This window comes from Agelaius phoeniceus, chromosome 1 (assembly GCF_051311805.1).
Source record: "Agelaius phoeniceus isolate bAgePho1 chromosome 1, bAgePho1.hap1, whole genome shotgun sequence".
Taxonomy (NCBI): Eukaryota; Metazoa; Chordata; class Aves; order Passeriformes; family Icteridae; genus Agelaius; species Agelaius phoeniceus.
This window is the reverse complement of record NC_135265.1, coordinates 19,988,383-20,009,143: the sequence shown is the minus strand read 5'-3', so window position 1 is coordinate 20,009,143 and position 20,761 is coordinate 19,988,383. Positions and strand designations below refer to the sequence as shown.

General features: G+C 35.5%; 1 protein-coding gene across 1 annotated transcript in view; it reads left to right on the top strand.

The window, feature by feature from the left end:
* MALRD1 (MAM and LDL receptor class A domain containing 1) overlaps positions 1 to 20,761 on the top strand; it is a 217,304-nt gene that overhangs the window by 104,046 nt on the left and 92,497 nt on the right. The window contains exon 24 of the mRNA XM_077191926.1: positions 20,286 to 20,466. Within this exon, the coding sequence (XP_077048041.1) occupies positions 20,286 to 20,466 (181 nt within the window). The remainder of the gene's footprint in view (positions 1 to 20,285; positions 20,467 to 20,761) is intronic.

Genomic DNA, 20,761 nt, shown 5'->3' with positions numbered 1-20,761 from the left:
ATATTTCCATCCAGATTGAGTATCCCTTGATTTAAAGTAATGTCAGTGAAATCAGATCTCTAGGTAGTGATTAGCTGAAAATAAAAAATGTTAAGATGATCTGGGAAGGTAATTACCATCTCAAGTTAAAAACTTAGCAAACTGTCTCTGGCTGAAATCATTCCATCCATCCAAAGTTTAACTGAGAGTGAAGACTGTATAAGCAATGGAAAAGTGATGAACAATATAAAAATTTCTCTTCTTCCAGAATTATGACAGTGGAACAAAAATGGTAAGAAAAGGTAAAAAAACATTTTTAGAAAAATCATGGCTCATGGTATGCATCAGTGTCATTTCTTAATATATGTATTGCTTGTCCACTTTCAGGAAGTTGAAGAATATTATCTATCATACTACTGAAGTTTTATCTCAGATTATGAGATAAACAACCAGAAATAAAACTAAAAGATCATAAAAGGGTACTATAGCCAAGCATGAACCTCTTTTGTTAAAGTTTGCAGCTGGAGAAAATCAATACATTTTCCTAATGGAATTTCTCTGAAGTTACTGTTGTTTTGATTTTTTTCTCTATGTTTTGATTTTTTTTTCACTTGAAATTGTACTACATATTCTTTGAAGAAAACCATCTGTATATGGAATAATAATAATCCTGTCAAAGTAATGGGCTGTTGAACTAGCTGCAAATGTAGAGTATTCTTCAAATTGACCCCTTCAACATTTACGTGAACAAAAGATATTGACAGTGCAGGTATTCAGTGCAGCTGAGATATCCACTCACCATCCATCTGAATTCAAATTACAAGGTTTTTGATAGCAGTGCAAAAGCAAACAGAATATTCCCCAAAGAGATCTAGATACAACTAATCAAAACTTTTTCCAGTGAGATTTTGAGACATTCTAGTCTTGACTGTGGCAGTTACAAGAGAATCCCATCCATTGCAGGAGACATTTCAAAGTTCAGGTGCAGCATGTTCACTGTGCCTGTTTTAGTGTTGATGGTGGGGCACTTCATCAGCATTCAGTTTATTTTATGAGTCAGAAGAAACTGTGTATTTTTAAACATGTTTATAGAGAGCCAAGCAAGAATTATTAGGTGAAAGGGATAATATATTTCATTATTCTGTTGATCTAAAATAAGCTTTCTACTGCCACTTAAGCTGTCCCTGCAATTAAAAAAAAAGAAGCAGAAGGAAATCAGCAACAAAGGATAAAACCATTTGTTGAAAATAACTTTTGTGGTATTGATGTCAATTGCTTTTGCATATAGACATTTTAATTTAAGAAGATAATTTAGGATCTAGTTCAGTGAGGGGAAGATTCTCTCAAAGACTTGTAACAAGCCTCCAAAAACAAATATGCAGATGAATAAGGAAGGTGAAACCTGTCATTAGTAACTCCCTCTGCTGACAATAACAAGGCCAATACACACAGGATCTCATTAGGAAGTTCCAGTGGACCTTGCCCAGGCATTTAATTAATTCCATCCAGTTAAAAATGAGTAAAGACACAAGGACATTCAGGAAAACAATAAGTCCTGACCAGGTCGTGGCAAGTAAAGCCAGGGCTCATTTATTCTGTGGCAGCAGCAGCCTAAGCTGGCCAGGGCAGCAGGCAGCTGGAGCCAGCATCCAGCCTCCAGCATGCAGCTGCTCAGGGATGCTGCAGCACAGACCCCTTACCTGCCTGCTGCAGAACAGATGAAAAATAATAATATATAACAATTATACCTGGCTGCTGCAGCACAGACCCCTTACCTGCCTGCTGCAGAACAGATGAAAAATAATAATATATAACAATTATACCTGGCTGCTGCAGCACAGACCCTTTCCCTGGCTGCTGCTCCTCAGCAAATCTGGGAGCCCCCCCAGTTGTTCCCCTGGCCTTGTTATTGCTTTTAACCAGCCCAATGTAGAGAGGAGAGGCTTGGTCCTGTAGAAATGTGTGGCTTAGCAGGTGCCACAGCAAGGGTAGAGATGAGTCACAGTGGATTTTCTAATTCCCTGTTAGTTTTAATGGAGTTAAATTTTACCATCCCAGGCTGTGGATGTGAAAATATGCAGCAGAGGTTTTGCAGATGCCAGCTGGTATATTCTGGACATTTGTATTTGTTGGATCAAGTAGCTTAAAATCACATTTTCACAAATCAATATAATTGACCCTACTTCTATGGGAAGTCACTCAAGAATAAGGCTTAAGGAAACTGCTTATTCTTCCTCACAGCATAAAAGAATGTGTATTTCTACATTGATTCTTCTCACTGACTGCATGAAAAACAATCGATCCCTCACATTAATGTAGAAGTTAGAGACTGCATTGGGTTCAGGTATCCTGAAAGCAGATTACTTGACCTCCATAAAACTAGAGGAAAAAATTAAGTTTTCAAAGATTTGCTTGAATGCTTTACTTAAGAGTTTGCTGAAATCATGCTCCAAAAAAATGTAGACTATCTGTAGATTTAATAAACATTGATATAAGGTTTATCTTGTAGAAAAAAATAAGATATTAGCAAAATTCTTTAAAGCTAATAGCAAAGAGTAAATTTTCCTAGTATTTAGCTCCATATAGCTGCATAGTGGTAATGGTCTTTATTTAATTAGTATCTACAACCAGGAAAAGGACACAGTTTTAAACTATTTACTCCCATTACTGATCTGTGAAACGTTATTAAAACTTGTAGTTGAGTCAATGAAATGTCATCTGACTAATGAGAGAGAATAACAGAATATTAGTCCCAAGAGTTCTGAAGGAAATCAGTGGAGATACAGTGAAATAGAGCATTACTTGACAAGAGTAACTTTTATGGCATTTTTACTTCCCAGGGCAAGAAAAATTTTTATTTGTATTTTCTGAATCTCAAACAGCACTTTTTATCTTTTTAGACATTTTTTCAAACAGTGTTGTTTTAGGCCTGATTTTGACCCAATGGCATAAGCATATTTCCAAGCAAATTGAGAATGAGAGACTGATTAAATAGAAATAAATCAGTTTTCATTGAAAGCATAATTTTTCAAAAAGAGTTTGCATAGAAGGTACAAACAATTATGCAAAAATGTAAGTGAATGCAGATACCAGTCAGTGTGTTTTATTTTCCCAGATGAATACATTAGGAAGTTATTTCAATCTTCTTATTGTCAGTTACTGGAGAATATAATTAGTTGTATTCCTATACTGCAACCAGATGTAAGCATTCATTCCAAAGAGTTGATGAGAAAGAATAATATATTTGAACATCCTTTAAAGGAAGAAATTATTTTAAAAAAGAGTTAATGTAGGGGAACAGAATATATAGAATATATAACATAGAAAGTAATCTAACCCCCTGAAGAGTTGCAGCTGAGCCAATTATTAAGGATTAGGAGCAGGCCTGATTTTAACAGGCCACAGCTGTAGCCAATAGGAAGAGTGTTATAAAAGAGTGGATTGGGTGGTTGAGGGGAACTGGACTCAGTTGGCTGCTGTGAGGACAAGGAAGAGTCAGTGCCTAGAGGAGCTGCCTATAAGAACCATCAAGGAGGTACAAAACTCTAAAAATATGGAACCCTTGCAATATAATGACAATAGAACTATTGTGCTATAGTGACAAATTAAAGAATTACCCTTGTATTTTGGCATCTTTAATGTGAAGATGAGAGGTTTATCGGAGGACTTTTTACCTGCAATCATTGTTATTCTAGAAACAGATGTAAGTGAAATTGTTCATATTTGAAGTTTTAGGATTTTTTTCCTTAAAATTCTTTGAGAACTTGGCTTTTTCCTCACTTAGGAGGTGAGGACGATGAAGAGCATAAGGTTAGTGTGACTAGGGCGTGTCCCTGCCATGTAGGGCAGTGAATGGTTATAAAACCAGGCAGAGGGATGCACGCAGAGTCATTGCAGCAACTCAGCAATAGCTTGTGACATTGCACCTGGAGTCCCAAGCCGTGTGTCCCAGAGCTGGTGCCACCCTCCTGATTTCTACCTCACCAAGTTACATAATGTGGCCTAGATAACAAATGCACTTTCAGTCTCCTCCAGACTGCCCAGCTCCCTCGTGTTGTTCCACTGGACCCATTCCTCAGGTTAGAGATCTCTGGGAGTGATTTACTTTATTGATTTGTCATTTTATAATCTCAGAGAGTGCTATCACGTTGCTGCTTTTTAGCATATGAGACTTTGAAGTGACTCTGGGATCTTTGCTGGCAGACATATTTTGCATTTTTCCAGCACTTTTCAGGGCACACATTTAGGAGTGAAAGTTGTGATTTAAATGGGTCTCAGGGCAGAGTTCTTTGAAGGATCTCAGAGCTGCTGTTTAATAATTTTTACTGCAGCAACAGACATCAAAATCAAATCTTTTTATAATAACTGTGAAACAGGCATAGGACTTTGTCTGAACAATAGCCTCTGAGGTATAGCCTTGGGCTTTGAGCATTTTCCACACCTTCTCTTCTAAAGAACTCAGAAATTTAATTAACCTTTTTTTTTTTTTTGGGATAATAAATAATGCAAGATGTAACCTTGTGCCTGCTGATACCTTTTACAAAGCATAAAACATTGATCAGATGTAAAATTCCAAGACAGTATCTAATTTTCCTGATCAACAACCACACTTAGAAAAAACTCTCTAAATTTCTTATAAATGTTCTAAGGAAAAATCTGAACATTTTTAAGAGCTCCTTTTGACCTCAGCAAAGGTGGAAGATCTTTCTTTTTTTTTTTTTTCCTTTCTCATGGCTTTTTACATCCCAAAGCCTCTTTGGTCTTCCACTGAGAAAAGCGTCCTTCTTTTTTTTCAAATAAATCCTGAACTGGGCAGGTGTTATACTGTGAAACTTCATCAAGATCAGATGTAGCACTAGCACTCATGGTGCAGAACATTAATCTTTTGCAGGTTTTGTATTCCTTTAATGCAACCTTTATTTTTTAATTCTCAGATAAGTTTTAGTGTCATGAAGATCAAGATAGTCCTTGATCTTTGGCAGGCTTGCAGTACCAAGTTGTAGTGTGCTTAAAATTACTTTGATTAATCAATAAGGGTCCTTAACAGAAGAGTCTAATTTTTATCCTTGTAGATTTTTTTCTTTTTATGACCTTCAGCTTTGAATTCTCATTAGCTTCAGGAAGAAAAAACAAACCAAACCAACCAAAAAAAAGAAAAAAACCACAACAACAAAAAGAAAAACAACAACAACGAACTAAATAAACCACCCCAAAACAAAACAAAAAAAACCAAAACCATAAACAAAAACAAACAACAAAAATCCAAACAAACAAAAAACCTCAAAACCACCCCAAACCACTTGTGTTTCTGTATTTGCCATGATTTATTTCACAATTATGGGAGGATCTGATTCTGGTAATTTCCTGTGAGAGTCAGACTAGGAATTTTTAAGTATGCATATTTACATTTGCAATAATCTCTAAATGTATTTGTTTGTAGGTTGACCCCATAGCATTAGGTAGAATTGTCTTATCATTGCACACACTAACATGCAAGGACATTGCAGAGAGCAGGTATTATTTGCAGCAGAGATTAACAGTGTCAATGCAGGGGGAGCTTTGAGAGACACCAGTCTCTTCCCACCATCTTACTATGCAAACAAAACCTTCCACAACTCAGTAACTTCACGGTGCTTGCTGGTGAAAGGGTCATTGCAGCTCAGAGATTAATTTCCTGCCCACTTGTGGAAATCCCATAGTCCATTCACAGCAGTTTCTCCTTTTTGTAGACTCAAATTCTTCCAGTAGGTCTTTCTTTTCAGTTTCCTCAGGTTTCCAGCTTCCCTCAGCACTTCTCCATGTCCTCATTCTTTTGTAATTTGTTTCTGCAAGATTTACCAGGCCATATCTGCGATTAAAAAATATCAGGGAGCTCAAATAAGGAATTTTAAACTGATTTTAAAACTGAATAAACTATGTTAACATGATTTTCTGTTTAAATTACTGTAGTCGTGAGAGATGACACAGTAATATTACTAAAATCAGGGGTTACAGACTACTTGCATTAAGTCTGGAATATGTGGGTGTAACTGTGTGGTCTGCAGGGTATATTTGATTTTGCCTTCAGCAGGAGGACTACAAGTAGAAGATGAACACTAAAAATTGCATTTCTTGGCTCCCATATACCTGATTTGTAGAGGGCCTTAATCTATCTGTGATCCTAGTTTTTCTTTGGCTTCCATTGTTTAGATATGGAAAGTTGGTGGAGCTTTTATTTGTGTGGTTTTTGTTTGCTTGTTTTTTTAATAAATAAATCTTTATTAAAAGTACAAATCTTATGGAATTAAAAAATAATGAGAGTTGTTTAACATTTAGCTGCAATGCTGGGCTGTAATGTGAACCAGGAATAAGTGGGTGTCGTCAAAATATGAGCATTTTCTTAGCAGAATTGGGGTCTTGTTTTCTGAAGAGAGTGAGCATACCCAAAAACCCACAACCTACCAAACAAACAAACAGCACTAAGCCTTTGAGACTGTATCTAACAAAACATGATGTGCATGCTTCTCAGATTTTCATGCTAAATGAAAACTATGAGCCAAACATTTTTTCTTAATTTTCAAATTCATACAAGAGAGAAAAAAAAAAGTGTAATGGAAAGCATTCTTGTTTGTTGCATAGCAGTCATTGAATGTAAATACAATTACATATTTTAAACTTATTTTAATTCTAACTTAGATAAAGAAAACAATTGAAAGGTGGTGAATAAGAAAGTGCAGGTAACCTTATTTTTATTTCCTTTCAGAATTGTCTCTTTTCTCTAAACCATGTCACCCCACTTTTCTTACTATAATGCTAAGATAAGGTTCTATACCGAGGATGCTGTTTTATTATTAATAATTTACATTATTATTTGACATCCAATTTTATGAATGTCAGTTTCTCTTTCACTGAAATGCAAGAAGAGACAGAGGTTATGGAAAGGTCATATGAAACCACAGTGGAAAATTAGGCTAATGCATTTGTATAACTTTGTTCTTAACTTCTCAGTTTATTAGAAGCTGTGTTTTGTTTGAAATTACAGGTGCCCAGGCACTCAGTCTTTATTTGGCTGAATCAATAAATCAAGGCACAAATGTGAACCATCTTTCAGGTTTTAAATAGTTTGCTTACCCTTGTTTTCTGTACATTTATACCATCTCATTTAGGCATCTGAATAAAGTGCTTCTTCTTTTAAGTGACAGGATGATAAAGCTACTCTGCCATTCATGCCTTTAAAATCTTCAGCCTATATTTAGATGTTATTTGGTCTTCCCCTCAGAAACTCGCTGCTGCCTTTCACGCTTTCCACTGAATAGCACAGCTCTAGTATATTACTGTTTTCCAGTTTAATTTAGTTTGATCTGCATGGAAGAAAAATTTCTTTAAATCAGAATTTCCAATGTGATCCAGAAGAGGTACTATTTAAATTTTGATACATGAGGCATCTAATTCATTTCATTGATCAGCGAACACTAGAAGACTCTTGTTATTTATGGCATGGAAATATCATTAGACATGAAGGATTCTGCAGTGCACAACATTATTCTGAGCATTTTGACAGTGTGATTCAGTTCAGAATTGTGTTCAATGGGAGCTTAGAATGAGTATGTTAGCAAAGAGTTTATTAGCAGTCAAAAATTATTTAAGTTGGTTTTCATCTCTTTAACACTTTATATACTGGCTCTATTCTTCAAAAGTTACTAAAAGAGAGTTCTGCTTTTTTTTCTTTTCCCAGTCTGAGTGTGTGGGCTATGGAAAGGAATTGTATGTGGGCTATGGATAGGAATTTGGAGCTAATGAAAATCTTCCCCTGACTCACTAGCAGCACATTAATTAATCTTAGACTTTTCCATAGTTAAAAGTGTAGTTTGTTAAAGTCAGTTTCTCTGGAATTTAATATCTATAAAAATTGCAGTCCTCTCCTTCCCAGTTGTACCAAGATTTGTGGCACAGAGAAATGAGGTGTTTATTCAGGTTAGATCTGAGATTTTTTTGACAAAAAAAGTGCAGTAAGATCCTTTCAAAAACACCACGTGTCTAGAAAAGAGCAATATTAAAGAGTTTGACAAGAGAATTTTCACTGCATGTAGTTGAAAACCTGAATGGTTTTATAAATAATATCCACAAAAGATGTGGTCATATGAGAAAAAAGGTACAGATTACAATGTGGCAGGACCAAAGTAGGCATGTTGGTAAATGATAACAAAATATCCTAAAGCATATAATTTATTTTTCTGAGTATGCCAATTTAACTGCTACAGATTTTATGCAGAAGATGCCACTGCTATAGAAACTTCTTAATCATCATCCTGAAATATCCCTTTCCAAGCTGACATGATGAGATTGAATTTCTACTGTAGAAGTGGTAGGGAAGGTACATTCTTCCACAAATCCCTTGGAGTTTTCTTTTTCTTGGGTTGCTTTGTCACTTAGTGGCTATATTTTTCTTGATTTGCCTTTTTAAATGTTGCAATATTTCCTCAGTGCACAGTAAAAGGTTTATACTCTTCTGATAATTAGCTCTGTGCTTATTTGCTTCAGGGAATAAATCCATTTAGAAAACACAGACAGAACTTCTGCACTGTCTGCAAGATCTAAGGAAAAAGTGAAGTAGAACCAGAGAACTGAGGTTACCGCAGCTACTGAAACGATAAAGCAGAAGTGGGTAATGTAATAGTTGCTGCACTGGGGAAAAAAAAATGAAGGATCTCTGAGGGATTTTGATTGAAAAAGAAAAAAATAATAATGGAAGAGAAAGAAGTGCCACAGAATTTCCTATTCTACCTTAATCTTCTATGTATTTGTTTTAAAAGATGATAAAAATTCTTTTATATATATTGGAGTGTGGCTGACATGTGTTCCCGTGTTTGTTTTTAGATCAATCATTTTGCCTTTTCCTGGAAAATTATGTCTGTTACCAGAGGAAAGACTTCTTAGAAAGAGATCTCTGTACTTTCTACAGCAGGGAGAGTTTTTTCCTATGAAATATGTTAAGGTCACAGGACTAGATTTTAAAATGCAATTTGTCCCAGTCTGGGTGGGACAAATTCCTATTACTTAAAGTCATAGATGTCCACAGAGCAACCACTGCTGCAATCACTTAATCTCTCTTTGTTTTACTCCCCATGTCAAATGGAATTTTAAGTATGATTTGTCTCATTGTAGAGCAAACATCTCTAAGAGGAAAGGTGGCTGTTACTTTCCCTACAGCTTCCTGTAGCCTTGTAAGTGTATATAATACCTTTCAGTGAGCAGTACTGGGCACCGTCAGGAATGCTGGATAAATATTTGAATTTGGAATATTTCAGTAAATGTTGCCATATACTTAAATTTTTAATATTGCTGCTGGCAATGCAGATACCAAGATCTCGTGAATCTGTCTGCAAATTTTGTCTTGTACATCCCTACCATGCTATGTATATGTACATATTTATAACTTCATTTTTCCTTCAACATACTGGGTGGTGGCCATTGGATAGAGAAGTGTTTTATTACAGGACTATCTGTCAGTTATAAGAGCCCTCAATTTTTAGGGAATATAGTTCATAACTGCAGATTAAAAAATTAAATACCTGGTTCCTTGGAATTCTCTGAGATAAATAGCTGTATCCATTAGATGTTATAGAGACAGTACTTAAACACTTCTCTTAAAGATGTCTCATTTATCCAGGATCAATACAGTGAAGCTTAACATTCTTAATTGAGTTTTGACTATATAAAGAACTTACTATTTTTTTCAGCCTCAGTGTTTTGGGTCCCCTGAGGCTGTCCAGTTAATCTAATATCCCAGAGGATCTGTTCTATGTTTCTACAAGCCCAAAAGCTACAATTGAATTGAAAATATTCTAATAGAATACAAATAGGCTGTATAGTAGATGTCACAAAGAAAGAAGTACAGTTATATCCCAGAGAACATCCCACTGCATCAAAGTAGGAATGACACCTGATTGATGTTAATCACTCTATCATACATCTGAAAAAGCATATGATGCACTTTGATGATTATTAAGGAATATTCATGTCAATCCTTGTCCTGCAGATCTCTCACTTTGAAGAAGTGACAGATTAAAAATTTATTGAAACCCTATAGGTTTTAATGACAGTGTACAAGAATTAAAAATTACTATTGTCAGTCTTAAAATTATTACTAATCTTTTAATGAAATTGTCATATATGAAAGAACCTTACTTTTCCTAAATACTTTTTTTTACATCAGAGATATGTACTTCTTTTTTCTTTATTTTATCGATTTTTTTTTCTTTTTCTCTCACCAGAATTTCTGTAAATATATGTTTTCCTACTTCTTCTACTCAGTATTATACAGAGAATCAAAGAGTTATTAGAGGTGAATTGCCAAATTCAAATACTGACTAAAACAAACAGAATCTCTGGAAGGTTCCAGATACTTTGCTCAGCTGAATTGGGTTTGCCTTGGGGCTTTTATTTTACAAGGCTGCTATAGTGATAATTCTTTAGTTCTTCATGCACAAATCTTCACATTTCGAAGAGCTGAGTGGACTTTCACACAGGTTGATTCCATAATTCCCACTTCGTGGAACTGATCATGTAAACACTGTGACACCGTGCATAGAATGCTTCTGACCTCAGCAAGCATCTGTCAAAGTGTCAGGGCAGAGAAGTTGTCCTGCCAGCACAGCTTGTGTCCTGCCTGCCCACTGTGTCACTCAAACTGTACTTTGATCCATGACATGTGAAAGGAAAGGTCCTCCACTATCCTTTTTCTCCCAAAGGCATCCTGGACAAGCTCTCCCTGGCAGTGTCTGGTCTGCTCTGCAGAGCTGAGGTGAGAGTTTTACCCAAGTCCCAGTTTCACTGTGGCTGGCTGTAAGCACAGAACTTCCCCAGGCACTCAGGGGGCTGTGCTCTGCCATCCTCCTTCCTGTCATGGATGTCACCACTGCTTCTAGAGTTATTAGGGGTATGCACCTCCTACTCAGATACTTGTATTCCTTCTCTCAGTCCATATCCAAACTGATAAAGAAAAAAATGAATGGGAAAAAAAAAAAGGAAAGAAAAAAAAAAAGAGGTTAAACATGCATAAAAAGAACTGAAATTTAGAAAGTGACTTCTGCCTCCCACCTTTCAGTATGGTATTCAAAATACTCCCTATAGGAGGAAAAACATGACAGATTTGAGGTTTCCTCATGTCTGCAAAATACTTTATGGTCTTGATTCATAAAATGTTCTGTTACATCTATTACTCTATATGCTCTGCATTTGTGTAGGTAGTGCATAGAAGTAAGGTTATTTTTTTAATCCATGGAATCTATCATTGCACAGCATTTAGCACACTGGCCCTGTTTGGCACTATGGATGGTTGTAATAGTTGTCCAGAATCTTAGGAAATTTTGTAACAAGCTTGAAAGCTGCGCTTTTCCACAAAATTGTAGTTGTCTCAACTTAGAGATGTGAACATTCCAAAGAGATCTGTAAAATGTGATTAAAACAAAGGTGTAACAGGGTTTGAGACAAAACAGAACTAAGTTGCTTGAAATGCTAATGGTCTTATAAAGGGACTTTAATGCTTACTATTACTAAGCCTTAGCAACAGAACTGAGAGGAAAAAAAAATTTCATCCAAGCAATCAAAATTATATCCCTTAAGCTATCTAAAACCCAAAATCAAATAAAGGTGGATCATGACAGGAAATTTAGAAGAAATATATGCACTTGAGGAGAAAGAAGGGCTGGGAGGGCTAGGAAATGAGGAGAGGATGAAGTAGTACAAAGTACCTAATGAATCCTCTTTTACAGTGAGTTGTTTTATTTCTCTCTTCTAATTGGTAAGGATAACATATGAAATGAAGATATATTTTTTAAGAGCCTAAGCACATAAAAGTATATTTGATAGAAATACTACCATGGGAATGTAAAAGGATGCAAATGTCAGAAAAGTTTGCTTGGCTATAAATGAAAGCTGGCTATAATGATATCTATTAGATTTAATAGTTGTGACAGGATAAATCAAAGTTATAAGAAAGTGAAATACACAGACTAATTTAAGGAAAAACAACAAATTATTCTTGCCTTCCCATTACAGATTTCCAAAATAAGTGGGTTTGAAGTGTAACTTTTTCCTTTTTTAATGAGCAATTTAATTGTCTTTCCTTGCAATGTATACCTGCTTGAAACTAACTGCTGTCTCCAGGTGAATTTCCAATCCCTTTTTATCAAAGCATCTTTTAAATTCTTTTCTCAATGCATCACTTTGAGCAATTAAAAAATAAGAGTCTTACTATTTCAGAATTTTACTTCTAGAAATATTGCAAATGCTGGCACCCATGGCAGGGTGAGGGGTTGATGCCTTTTGATGCTCTGGAGGAATTCACTGAGAGTCGAAATTTCCAAACAAAACAGGTGCATTTTTAAAAAAGGAATTTAATCTGTGGTACACTTATTTATCTAGCTTTTTTCATTAGCATGCATGGGGGGGTTTTTTGCTGAAATGTGTAGTCCTTTATTATAGTGATGATAATTTAGGAAATGAAAATTGGGGGAAAGATATTTCAGAGAAGGAAAATCATCTTAAAACTTTACACAAAGGAGGAAATTAAAGGGTTGGCTGGATGGGTTTTGTCATTAACTCTTATTATGAAAACCTACTGAGACTAATACACACAGACTCTAATAAAAGGCTTGAAAGCTGAAATGTCACTGTTTCATCTTGCTGTTTTCCTTCTTACTATACTGCATTGTGAGAATTAAATTTTTTGTGTGATTTTTGTAAGTTGTCCTTAAGAATGGAGCCAAATTTTCATGCATGCTGATGTACATAGGTAGCATGTATATGTTGCCTGGATAAAATAATTTCTCCAATATGTCATTTGATCAGCTTCGTGTTTACTCTTTAAGTGTTTTTTTATTGAAGGCAGAGACATACTAAATGGCTTGCCTGGTTCCTACCATAATATAACACTGAATATTTTGGATTTTTAATGAATTCTTTTCATTGCTGAGCATCATGAATTCTTATTTAAGTCACTGAAGCTTGAGTAAGCTCATCAGTACCACATTCCTAAAGTAAAAATCATCCTGTTGTATACTTGTCCCTAATTTGTCCTTGCCTTTTCGAAACATTACTTTGTAGATTCTTGCAGTTTTCTTGCCTGTTCTTTTGATGTTATTTCTTCACTTCTGCTATCTCAATTTGCTGAAAAATTCAGAATGCATAGTGAGCATGTTGCAGCATCCTTCAGCTTAGTGATGGAAGATAAATTTTGAGTTTAAAAGCACTTCCTACATTGAAATAGTTTCTGTTTGTCTCAGAGCTAATCTAGGAAGAGTCAATAATTTTGGAATTATGTGTTTAATGCAGAGCTTCAACATTCAGATAATTAGCAGCAATTTTCTAAATGTAGTGGCAATACTAACTACAAGAATTATTTAATAGGAGCGACACATTTTCAAAACGTTAGCTAAGGGCAGAGTAATAAATAACAACTACTGTGCCCGGATTTTCCTACATTATTAATGACAACATGTACAAATGTTTTGTTTGGCTTGTTTGCATATCAACCTTGCCCATAAAATGCCAAGTATGTGCCTTTCTCTAAAATAAGGTAGCTGGGTTGTTTAAGGGAGCTGTTGGTATGGAATTGTTGTCAGACTGACAGGTGTGCCAGAGGATGCCGTGCTCGCTCATAACTCGTATCTTCATGGCCTTGTGGGCTGCTCTCATTTTTCTTTGTGTTACTGTGAAGGAAAGATAGAAGAGAGAAAAGAAGAAACAAGGAAACAAAGAAAATAGGGAAGAGGATCAGAAGGAAAATATTAGCTTGAATTTTAAGTCTTGGATGAACAAATATCGGCTTCAGTGCATTTTTTTGATTCATTTAAATAAGTTTGATAATTTGATTCTCCTGACCATTTAGCTCATGTAGAGCTTTTGTTTGCTTGAATGAAATATAAGATCAAACTCTGTATGGTTAATTTACTGTTTTCAAGTAGAACCGTGTTTTAGAAAATTTTAAGAGAAAATAAGTGAGAAATGAAAAAAAATGGAATTTCTCATACTGTGAATATGACATCAGATGAAGGAGACTAAATAATATTTTTTCTCTTTTTTAAGAGATTTTGCTATACAGCATCAGTTTTCAGTTTTATTGTATTGTAATGTACTTTTTTTTCAAGCTACTTATGAGAGACTAAAGCTTAGGAAGTGAGATCTTTAGGCAAGTATTCTGTGTGCAGAGGTAGCATCAGCCCAAATCTAGAAGGAAAGTGCTTGGAACCTTCTCCAAATAGGACTCACTCTCAAGCAATGAAACTGAAATAAGTATATAGATGATTTTAGAAGTGTCAGCAAAGATATTAATTGTTCTGTGACTTGGGAAAATACAAATTCATGGACAAGGTCTTTAAATTATGGACAAGTAAAGAAAAGTGTGACTTTTCTTCCTACTACCTCCTGTTCCTTTGATGTGCGTGTAGCACTCAGGACTGCTCTCCACTCCTTGCTGAGAAAAGGAAGAAGCAGGGAAGGAATGCAGCTCATCATGGAGTACGTAATTTTTAAACTACTTGAAAAGACTTTAATAATGTTATCACACCAAGGAAAATAAAAATGCATTAAAACCAGGTTTGTTAATTCATTTGCACACCATGAAAATACATTTCGTCCTAAACAAAGAATAAATACCTGAAAAGTACACTGCCCTCCTGAAATACTCTTGTAAAACAGAGGGATAACAATGCATCCAAAACTAGAGAAAAGAGCAGTGACAGTTAAAGTCACATTATGCTCATTCTATGCTATTTTTCTGTGCTTTGGATAACATATATCATGTTTAAAAGATTCTGGATCATCAAAGCTTTTCAGGAAGATACTGTTTTCAAAGCAAACTGAAAGCAGAGATGTTTTTCCTAATTTTTTATAGAAGCAGGTAAAAAGTGTTTTACTTCTCTAAAAAGTCTGAAAGATGATCTAGAAAGGGGAGTCTTTTGATACAGTTAATCTGGAAAGTATTTTAAAGGTATTAATAACAAACATTAAATTATTTTTTTATGAATCTTTTGAAAATGTTCTGTCTCTGATTAAAAAGCCCTCAAGTATATTTGGTTTGAGGAGTCCAGGAATATTTAAGAAATGTTTTCATTGCCTCCATCCATTTGGTAAGCTCTGATTCATTTCCTGTTGCTCTGCTGAAATAAATGTCTGATGGGAATGAACCAGGAAAATATTTTGAACCCAGCTTGGAATATGAATAGAAGGAGAGGTGCAGATCAAGAACAAAATCTGTGTTTCATTTCTGTTTCATTGCAGATGCAACTAAGAAGGTTGCCTCCTAGAAAAATCTTTATAATTGCATCTGGAATACTTACTGTATTGCTCAGAAAGTAAGTGTATTCACAGGAAGTTTCTTTGCAACATCTTGTAATGGAAAATCACATACTCCTTGTGCATGCTTTGGAGTCAGTTCCTAATATTGTTCTGACTCTGTTAGAAATGTAGCCTTGAGAATAATGGTGGTCTCTGATGGATAGAAAAAATATTAGACTCAGCTAGAAAATAAAAGGAATTCTAAGAAAAAAATAAATCCTTCCTCTCCTTTATTCTTACTATCCCCAGGTGAATTAAGGAGAATATTGAGCCAAGTAAATTGTACCTTCCCCCTTGAAGTGCTCAAAAGAGAGGCTGTAAACACTTTAGATTGTCCTTCAAATGAAGACAAGCATGAGGAAGATTCTGAATTGCAATGGAATGAAATCATTAAAAAATAATTCCCCTCAGACCATCAGAAAGCAGATAAAAATCCTCTGAATATGAATATTAATTTTCCAATAGGGCTGGGCATACAGACCTGCAGATCTAATCAGGTTTTGGCCTTCTTAGAACTAATTCTGCCATTTTCTGAGTGTTTATGACTCAGCATAATGTGCCATAATGGAAGTCTAGGGCCCACTGTGCAAATCAATGCCCTTTACTGTCAAGTTTTCCTTAATGATGGCTCCTCACCTGAGCCTGACCTTTCACTATGTTCAACCCACAGAGGGCAGTGATGTGCAATTAATTATAACTTTCCAGAGCCTTAAATAAAAACACTGCTTTTAGCAGTCTTAGTGTGTATTTTTGGGAAGTGACAATTTTTTTTACTTGCTCTGGAAATAACATTGAACTCTTGGAATTTCCCAGGTTGAGTGTAGGGAATTAAAAAGTGCAGAATTACAAAATAGGTTCTAAAGATTATGTTCTGGGGAAATTTCTGGAGCTTTTTTGTAGTAGTATTGCCTGGTGATAGTCTGCACTAATAAATAGTAAACCATATACTGGGAAGCAGTAAGTCTAAAGAAGAAACGCTCATGCAAATCTAGGATGTGTTCCATTGCATCCTGTGGTCCAGTCATCCAGTAAAACTTATAGTATGACCAACAAATAATTCCCTTTAACCATTTCTGTCTGCATAAAGACTACATGCAGCTAAACTCTGGAGGAGTAGCAGGAAAATGAGATTCCTGCCCTGACCAACAGCCAGCAGAGTCAACCCACAGATCCACTTTTTGTCTACCAGTTGGAGCACAGAGGTCAGCTGGGCCTTTTGTCACCAACCAGCCCAGGCTGAAGAGAAATCTACACTCAATACAAGTAGGTCTCAGCAAAAGAATAACCTCTGAAAAGCAGAGAAAAGGTGACACTGTGACCTCCAGCCTCCTCTACACTGAGCATATTTCTACTTGTCATATATCTCTTTCACATATCTCTCCTTTACATTAATGTATGTGTACAAGAGTGAAAGAGATCGAAGGATTTCTGGATGCGATGGGCAGGTCAAAGCACAGAATAATTTTTCTATCCACCTCAGGCCATATTTGTATTTGTTTTAGAAGCAAACACATTCCAAAGATATGAAAGAAAATGCCAAAGCACAAGACAGATTAAAAGGTTGAAGAATGCAGAAAACAAAACAATAATTCATTAAATGGAATCTGCAAAGCAATGATCCTCTCATGCCAAGCACGTATCCAGAAATGTATATCTCACAGCCCTGGGCCAAGCCAGCTTCACTCCCTGGGCCTGGGGAGAGGAGGAAAGCCAAGTTTACTGCTTGTCTCTTCCTTTCTCACCTCCCCTTGGATGTTTGATGCAGACAATGTGCAGGGCTTATGACTTTGAAGGGACTTTGCACTCTGCATTAGAACAGCCTTCATGCAGTTATTCTTGGGTGAGGATGCTTTACATTCTGGTATGTAGTGCTGTAGCTGGGCAAGTGAAAAATCAGCCTGTCATGCTTTATGAAGCTCTGCTGTGGTGTAGGAACTCCTTTTGTCTGTGGAACCCAGACAAGAAGAGAGATGTCTCTTTTGCATTTTATTTGTGTACTCGTATTCAGTAGTTTGTGAAGTACAAGGAGGCTGCCATAAAGTTTCCATCCAGAAAAATTCTTTTTAACAAAAAATATTTCATTGTCTTGCTGTATAAAAAATGCCCCAGTGCCTAAAATTGCATAAAGATTTGATACGTTATGGCTATGATACCATATACAAATTGATTGCTACAACATTTTTATGTAGTTATTTCTAAAGAAATGTGTGATCCCCATCACTTCTTACTTGTAGCATCCTTTACTCAAAAATCAATGTGATAAACACAATGTTAGTCTGAACAGAATGTCATGTAATTAAATATAAGTAAATGTGAGATCAATCAAAATCTAGCTAGCAGCAGACATGAGCCTCATACTCTGGATAACTGTATAACATTTAACACCTCCAGATTTTATATAAATACTTATCTCTGTGTATCTCCATATATTCAATCTTAGATACATCTAATTTTCTAATAGATTTGGGGTTTAATGTTCAGATAGAAAAAAGTTTTGAATTTTTCTATCATGCTCAAATGCATGAATGTAAGGCAAGTCCCTTGTCATTCAGCATTATTTTAATCTACTTCATTTTAAGTTTCCTAAATTCACCACTAATGCTGAGCTACTTTTTTAAAATTAATCAGTGATTTATTATGAAAAATATTAATGAAAATTATTTGTATTCCAAACAGCTGTCAAGTGCAGACAGAAGAGGATTCATATACAACAAATGGATAAAATGTTTAAAAGTGCACCTTTTCTAAGGTTTGGTGTTGTATTCCATGTTGGAGATACAACAGGCCAAATGTAACTCATCATAACCATCCATTTTATTCATGTCATGAATAGGTGAAAGTTGTTTGCAGACTGAACAAACTACCCCAATAATAAGAAATATTTGCCTGGAGGCTGTTGAAAAATATCAGAATCAATGGAATAGACATAGCTGAGCTATTGAAATAAGTTATTGATGAACAGGAATAATAGGAATAAGTTCAAAATAAATTTGCCACTCTGTTTTACCACTTTTGAAAACAGCTTTATTTACTGTATTTACCCTTTTTGAGCTCAGTGTTAATATAGAGCCCTCTAAGCTGTGTTTCTATACTGAAATGTTTTACACAAGGTCTTACACTCATGCTAATTCCAGTCCCCCTCAATTGCACTGATTATAGGCCCAAAAGGGGCTTCTTCACTGGGAGGGTCGTTGGTTCCTGGAGCAGGCTCAGCAGGGAGGTGATGACAGCAAGAAGCATCTCTGAGTTCTAGGAACATCTGGGTGATGATCTTGGTCATGGCTTAATTTTAAGTACTTCTGCAAGAAGCAAGAAGTCGGATTTGAAAATCATCATGGGTCCTCTTCAACTTGAGATGACCTATGATGCTATGTCTGTTAAAAGAATGGACTGCTGATGTGATGGCACATAGAGTTAGGAGTCTCACTGGGAGAAACTCATTAAGAACCTCATTAACAATTGTCATCAACTCTGGAATTAGTAGTACAAAGCACTACTAAGGTCTTGTTATATTATTTTCACTTTAATGAACTGTGTCATTGGCTTTAAACAAATGAGACATAACTGATGAAGCAACGCCTAAACTTGCATCTGTAGGTCCTTGTATGCTCAGATCTCATGACTTAGGGCTGCTATCACCACTGATTGAACATCATTAGTTATGTGCAGAAATAGAGTTATTCAGCTGGATATCTATGACTTGACATGAAGTTATGGAAATTCATCCCTCTTTTTTTCTTTCCTGTTTAGCATTTTAAAGTAAAGTTGCCATTGTTTTCAAAAGTTCCTCAACTGTTCATTATGATTTTCAAGAGCAGCCTTGCCAAGCAGCACTTCAAGTGTCTCTATGCTTTGTTAGGTCTAAGGACCTCCTTCTAAAAGATATCAACAATTCTGTGAGTTCCCTGATTCACAAACTAATGTAATATTTGTGTGCATGCTTGTCTGCACTTTCTTATTCAGAATACAATATCTACAGCACCAAGATTCATTTTCTCATCATAAATATGCATAAGACATTAACATAAATCTGATCTAACAGGTTCACCATGGATAAAGAAATGTAATTAATTTTCTTCCCTGTGTATTTTACTGCTGTCTCTATTTTCCTTAGATTTTGCTTGTTCGTGTACAACAGTCTTAGAACCTTTGTTCTGCATTACATTTAGCTGCTTGATGCATCTCTCAGTGTTTTTCTTAACCCCAGCTGGAGTGCTAATGGCTTTTGCTAAGAAAAGAGTAGGAAAAAATTCTCATTTACAGTTTAGATGGTTATTCAGACAGTCACAAAGAAAAAAAGATTTAGACATATACAAAACTCAGGCAAATATTTCCTTTTGATGTCATTGTATATATGCATCAATCCTCTATGGCAAGGAAAATTGGTGCATCTGCATTCCAGCACTGCTATTATAAAATGCAGCATGTTTACTTCTGACTTGCCAGATAGATAGTATGATAAAAGGTCTAAATAAAAGCTTTAAAATATATTAGTGTACTTGTGAGCCAGAGTATTCTTATTTACCTTCAAATAAGCTATTCTACATCTATGGTTATCACATATTTCTTAGCTTTTCCTCCCTTTATCACCATTGTCACAACTTTTGAAAGATAGATGGATACAATTTAAAATGGTAGAGTAAGCCTTTCATCCAGTAATATATTCTAAAAACAAAGAACAGTTTTGTATAAAGTTAAATACGACTCTAACAAAATGGATGGTTTTGTGGTTCAATCACACACAAAGTAATTTCTCTACTGAGATTTTACCTGCTACTGATGGTCATTATTTGCACAGCACTCATCTAATTTCACTGCCTTTCCTATTATCCTAGCAAGGAATCTGTTTGCTGATTCTCAACACAACTGCTTGGCTGTCTTCAAGTCTTCTTTTTTGTTTTGTTTGGTTTGGGTTTTTTCCCCAAAACTTGGATTTGATAATCCATATGTACATGTATCTTACTATATATAATTTATTCAAATTTCAGACTGATGATGGCACTGTGAAAATATGGAGTGAATCAGGAACTCATGGTGACGAGTGGAAGAAAGTCAAGATACACTTGGGGAAGCTAAGGAATTTTGAAATTATCTTTGAAGGCGTTCGTACCGGACACCTGGGAGGAGGAGCAGCAATAGATGACATAGAGTTCCACAACTGCACCACAAGTAAGTTCAAGAGGAAAATTTCTAGAGGGATGCTACATGAGATGTAGGAACTTCTTGTTCATTTTTAAATACATCATAATTTTACTGTTATCATAATATTTTCACTGCTCAAAAAATCAGTTATGAATAAATCGTTTCTGCTCTTTTAATTTTGATACTCTTTTCTGCACATACATTAGTGTGGTGTTCTCACATTGAATTATGGCAGATAAATCCAAGAAATTACTAAGGTTTTGTTTCCTTTATTTTGTTTTGAGTAATTTTGACTTTCCTTTAATCTATTGGTAAGTTGTTG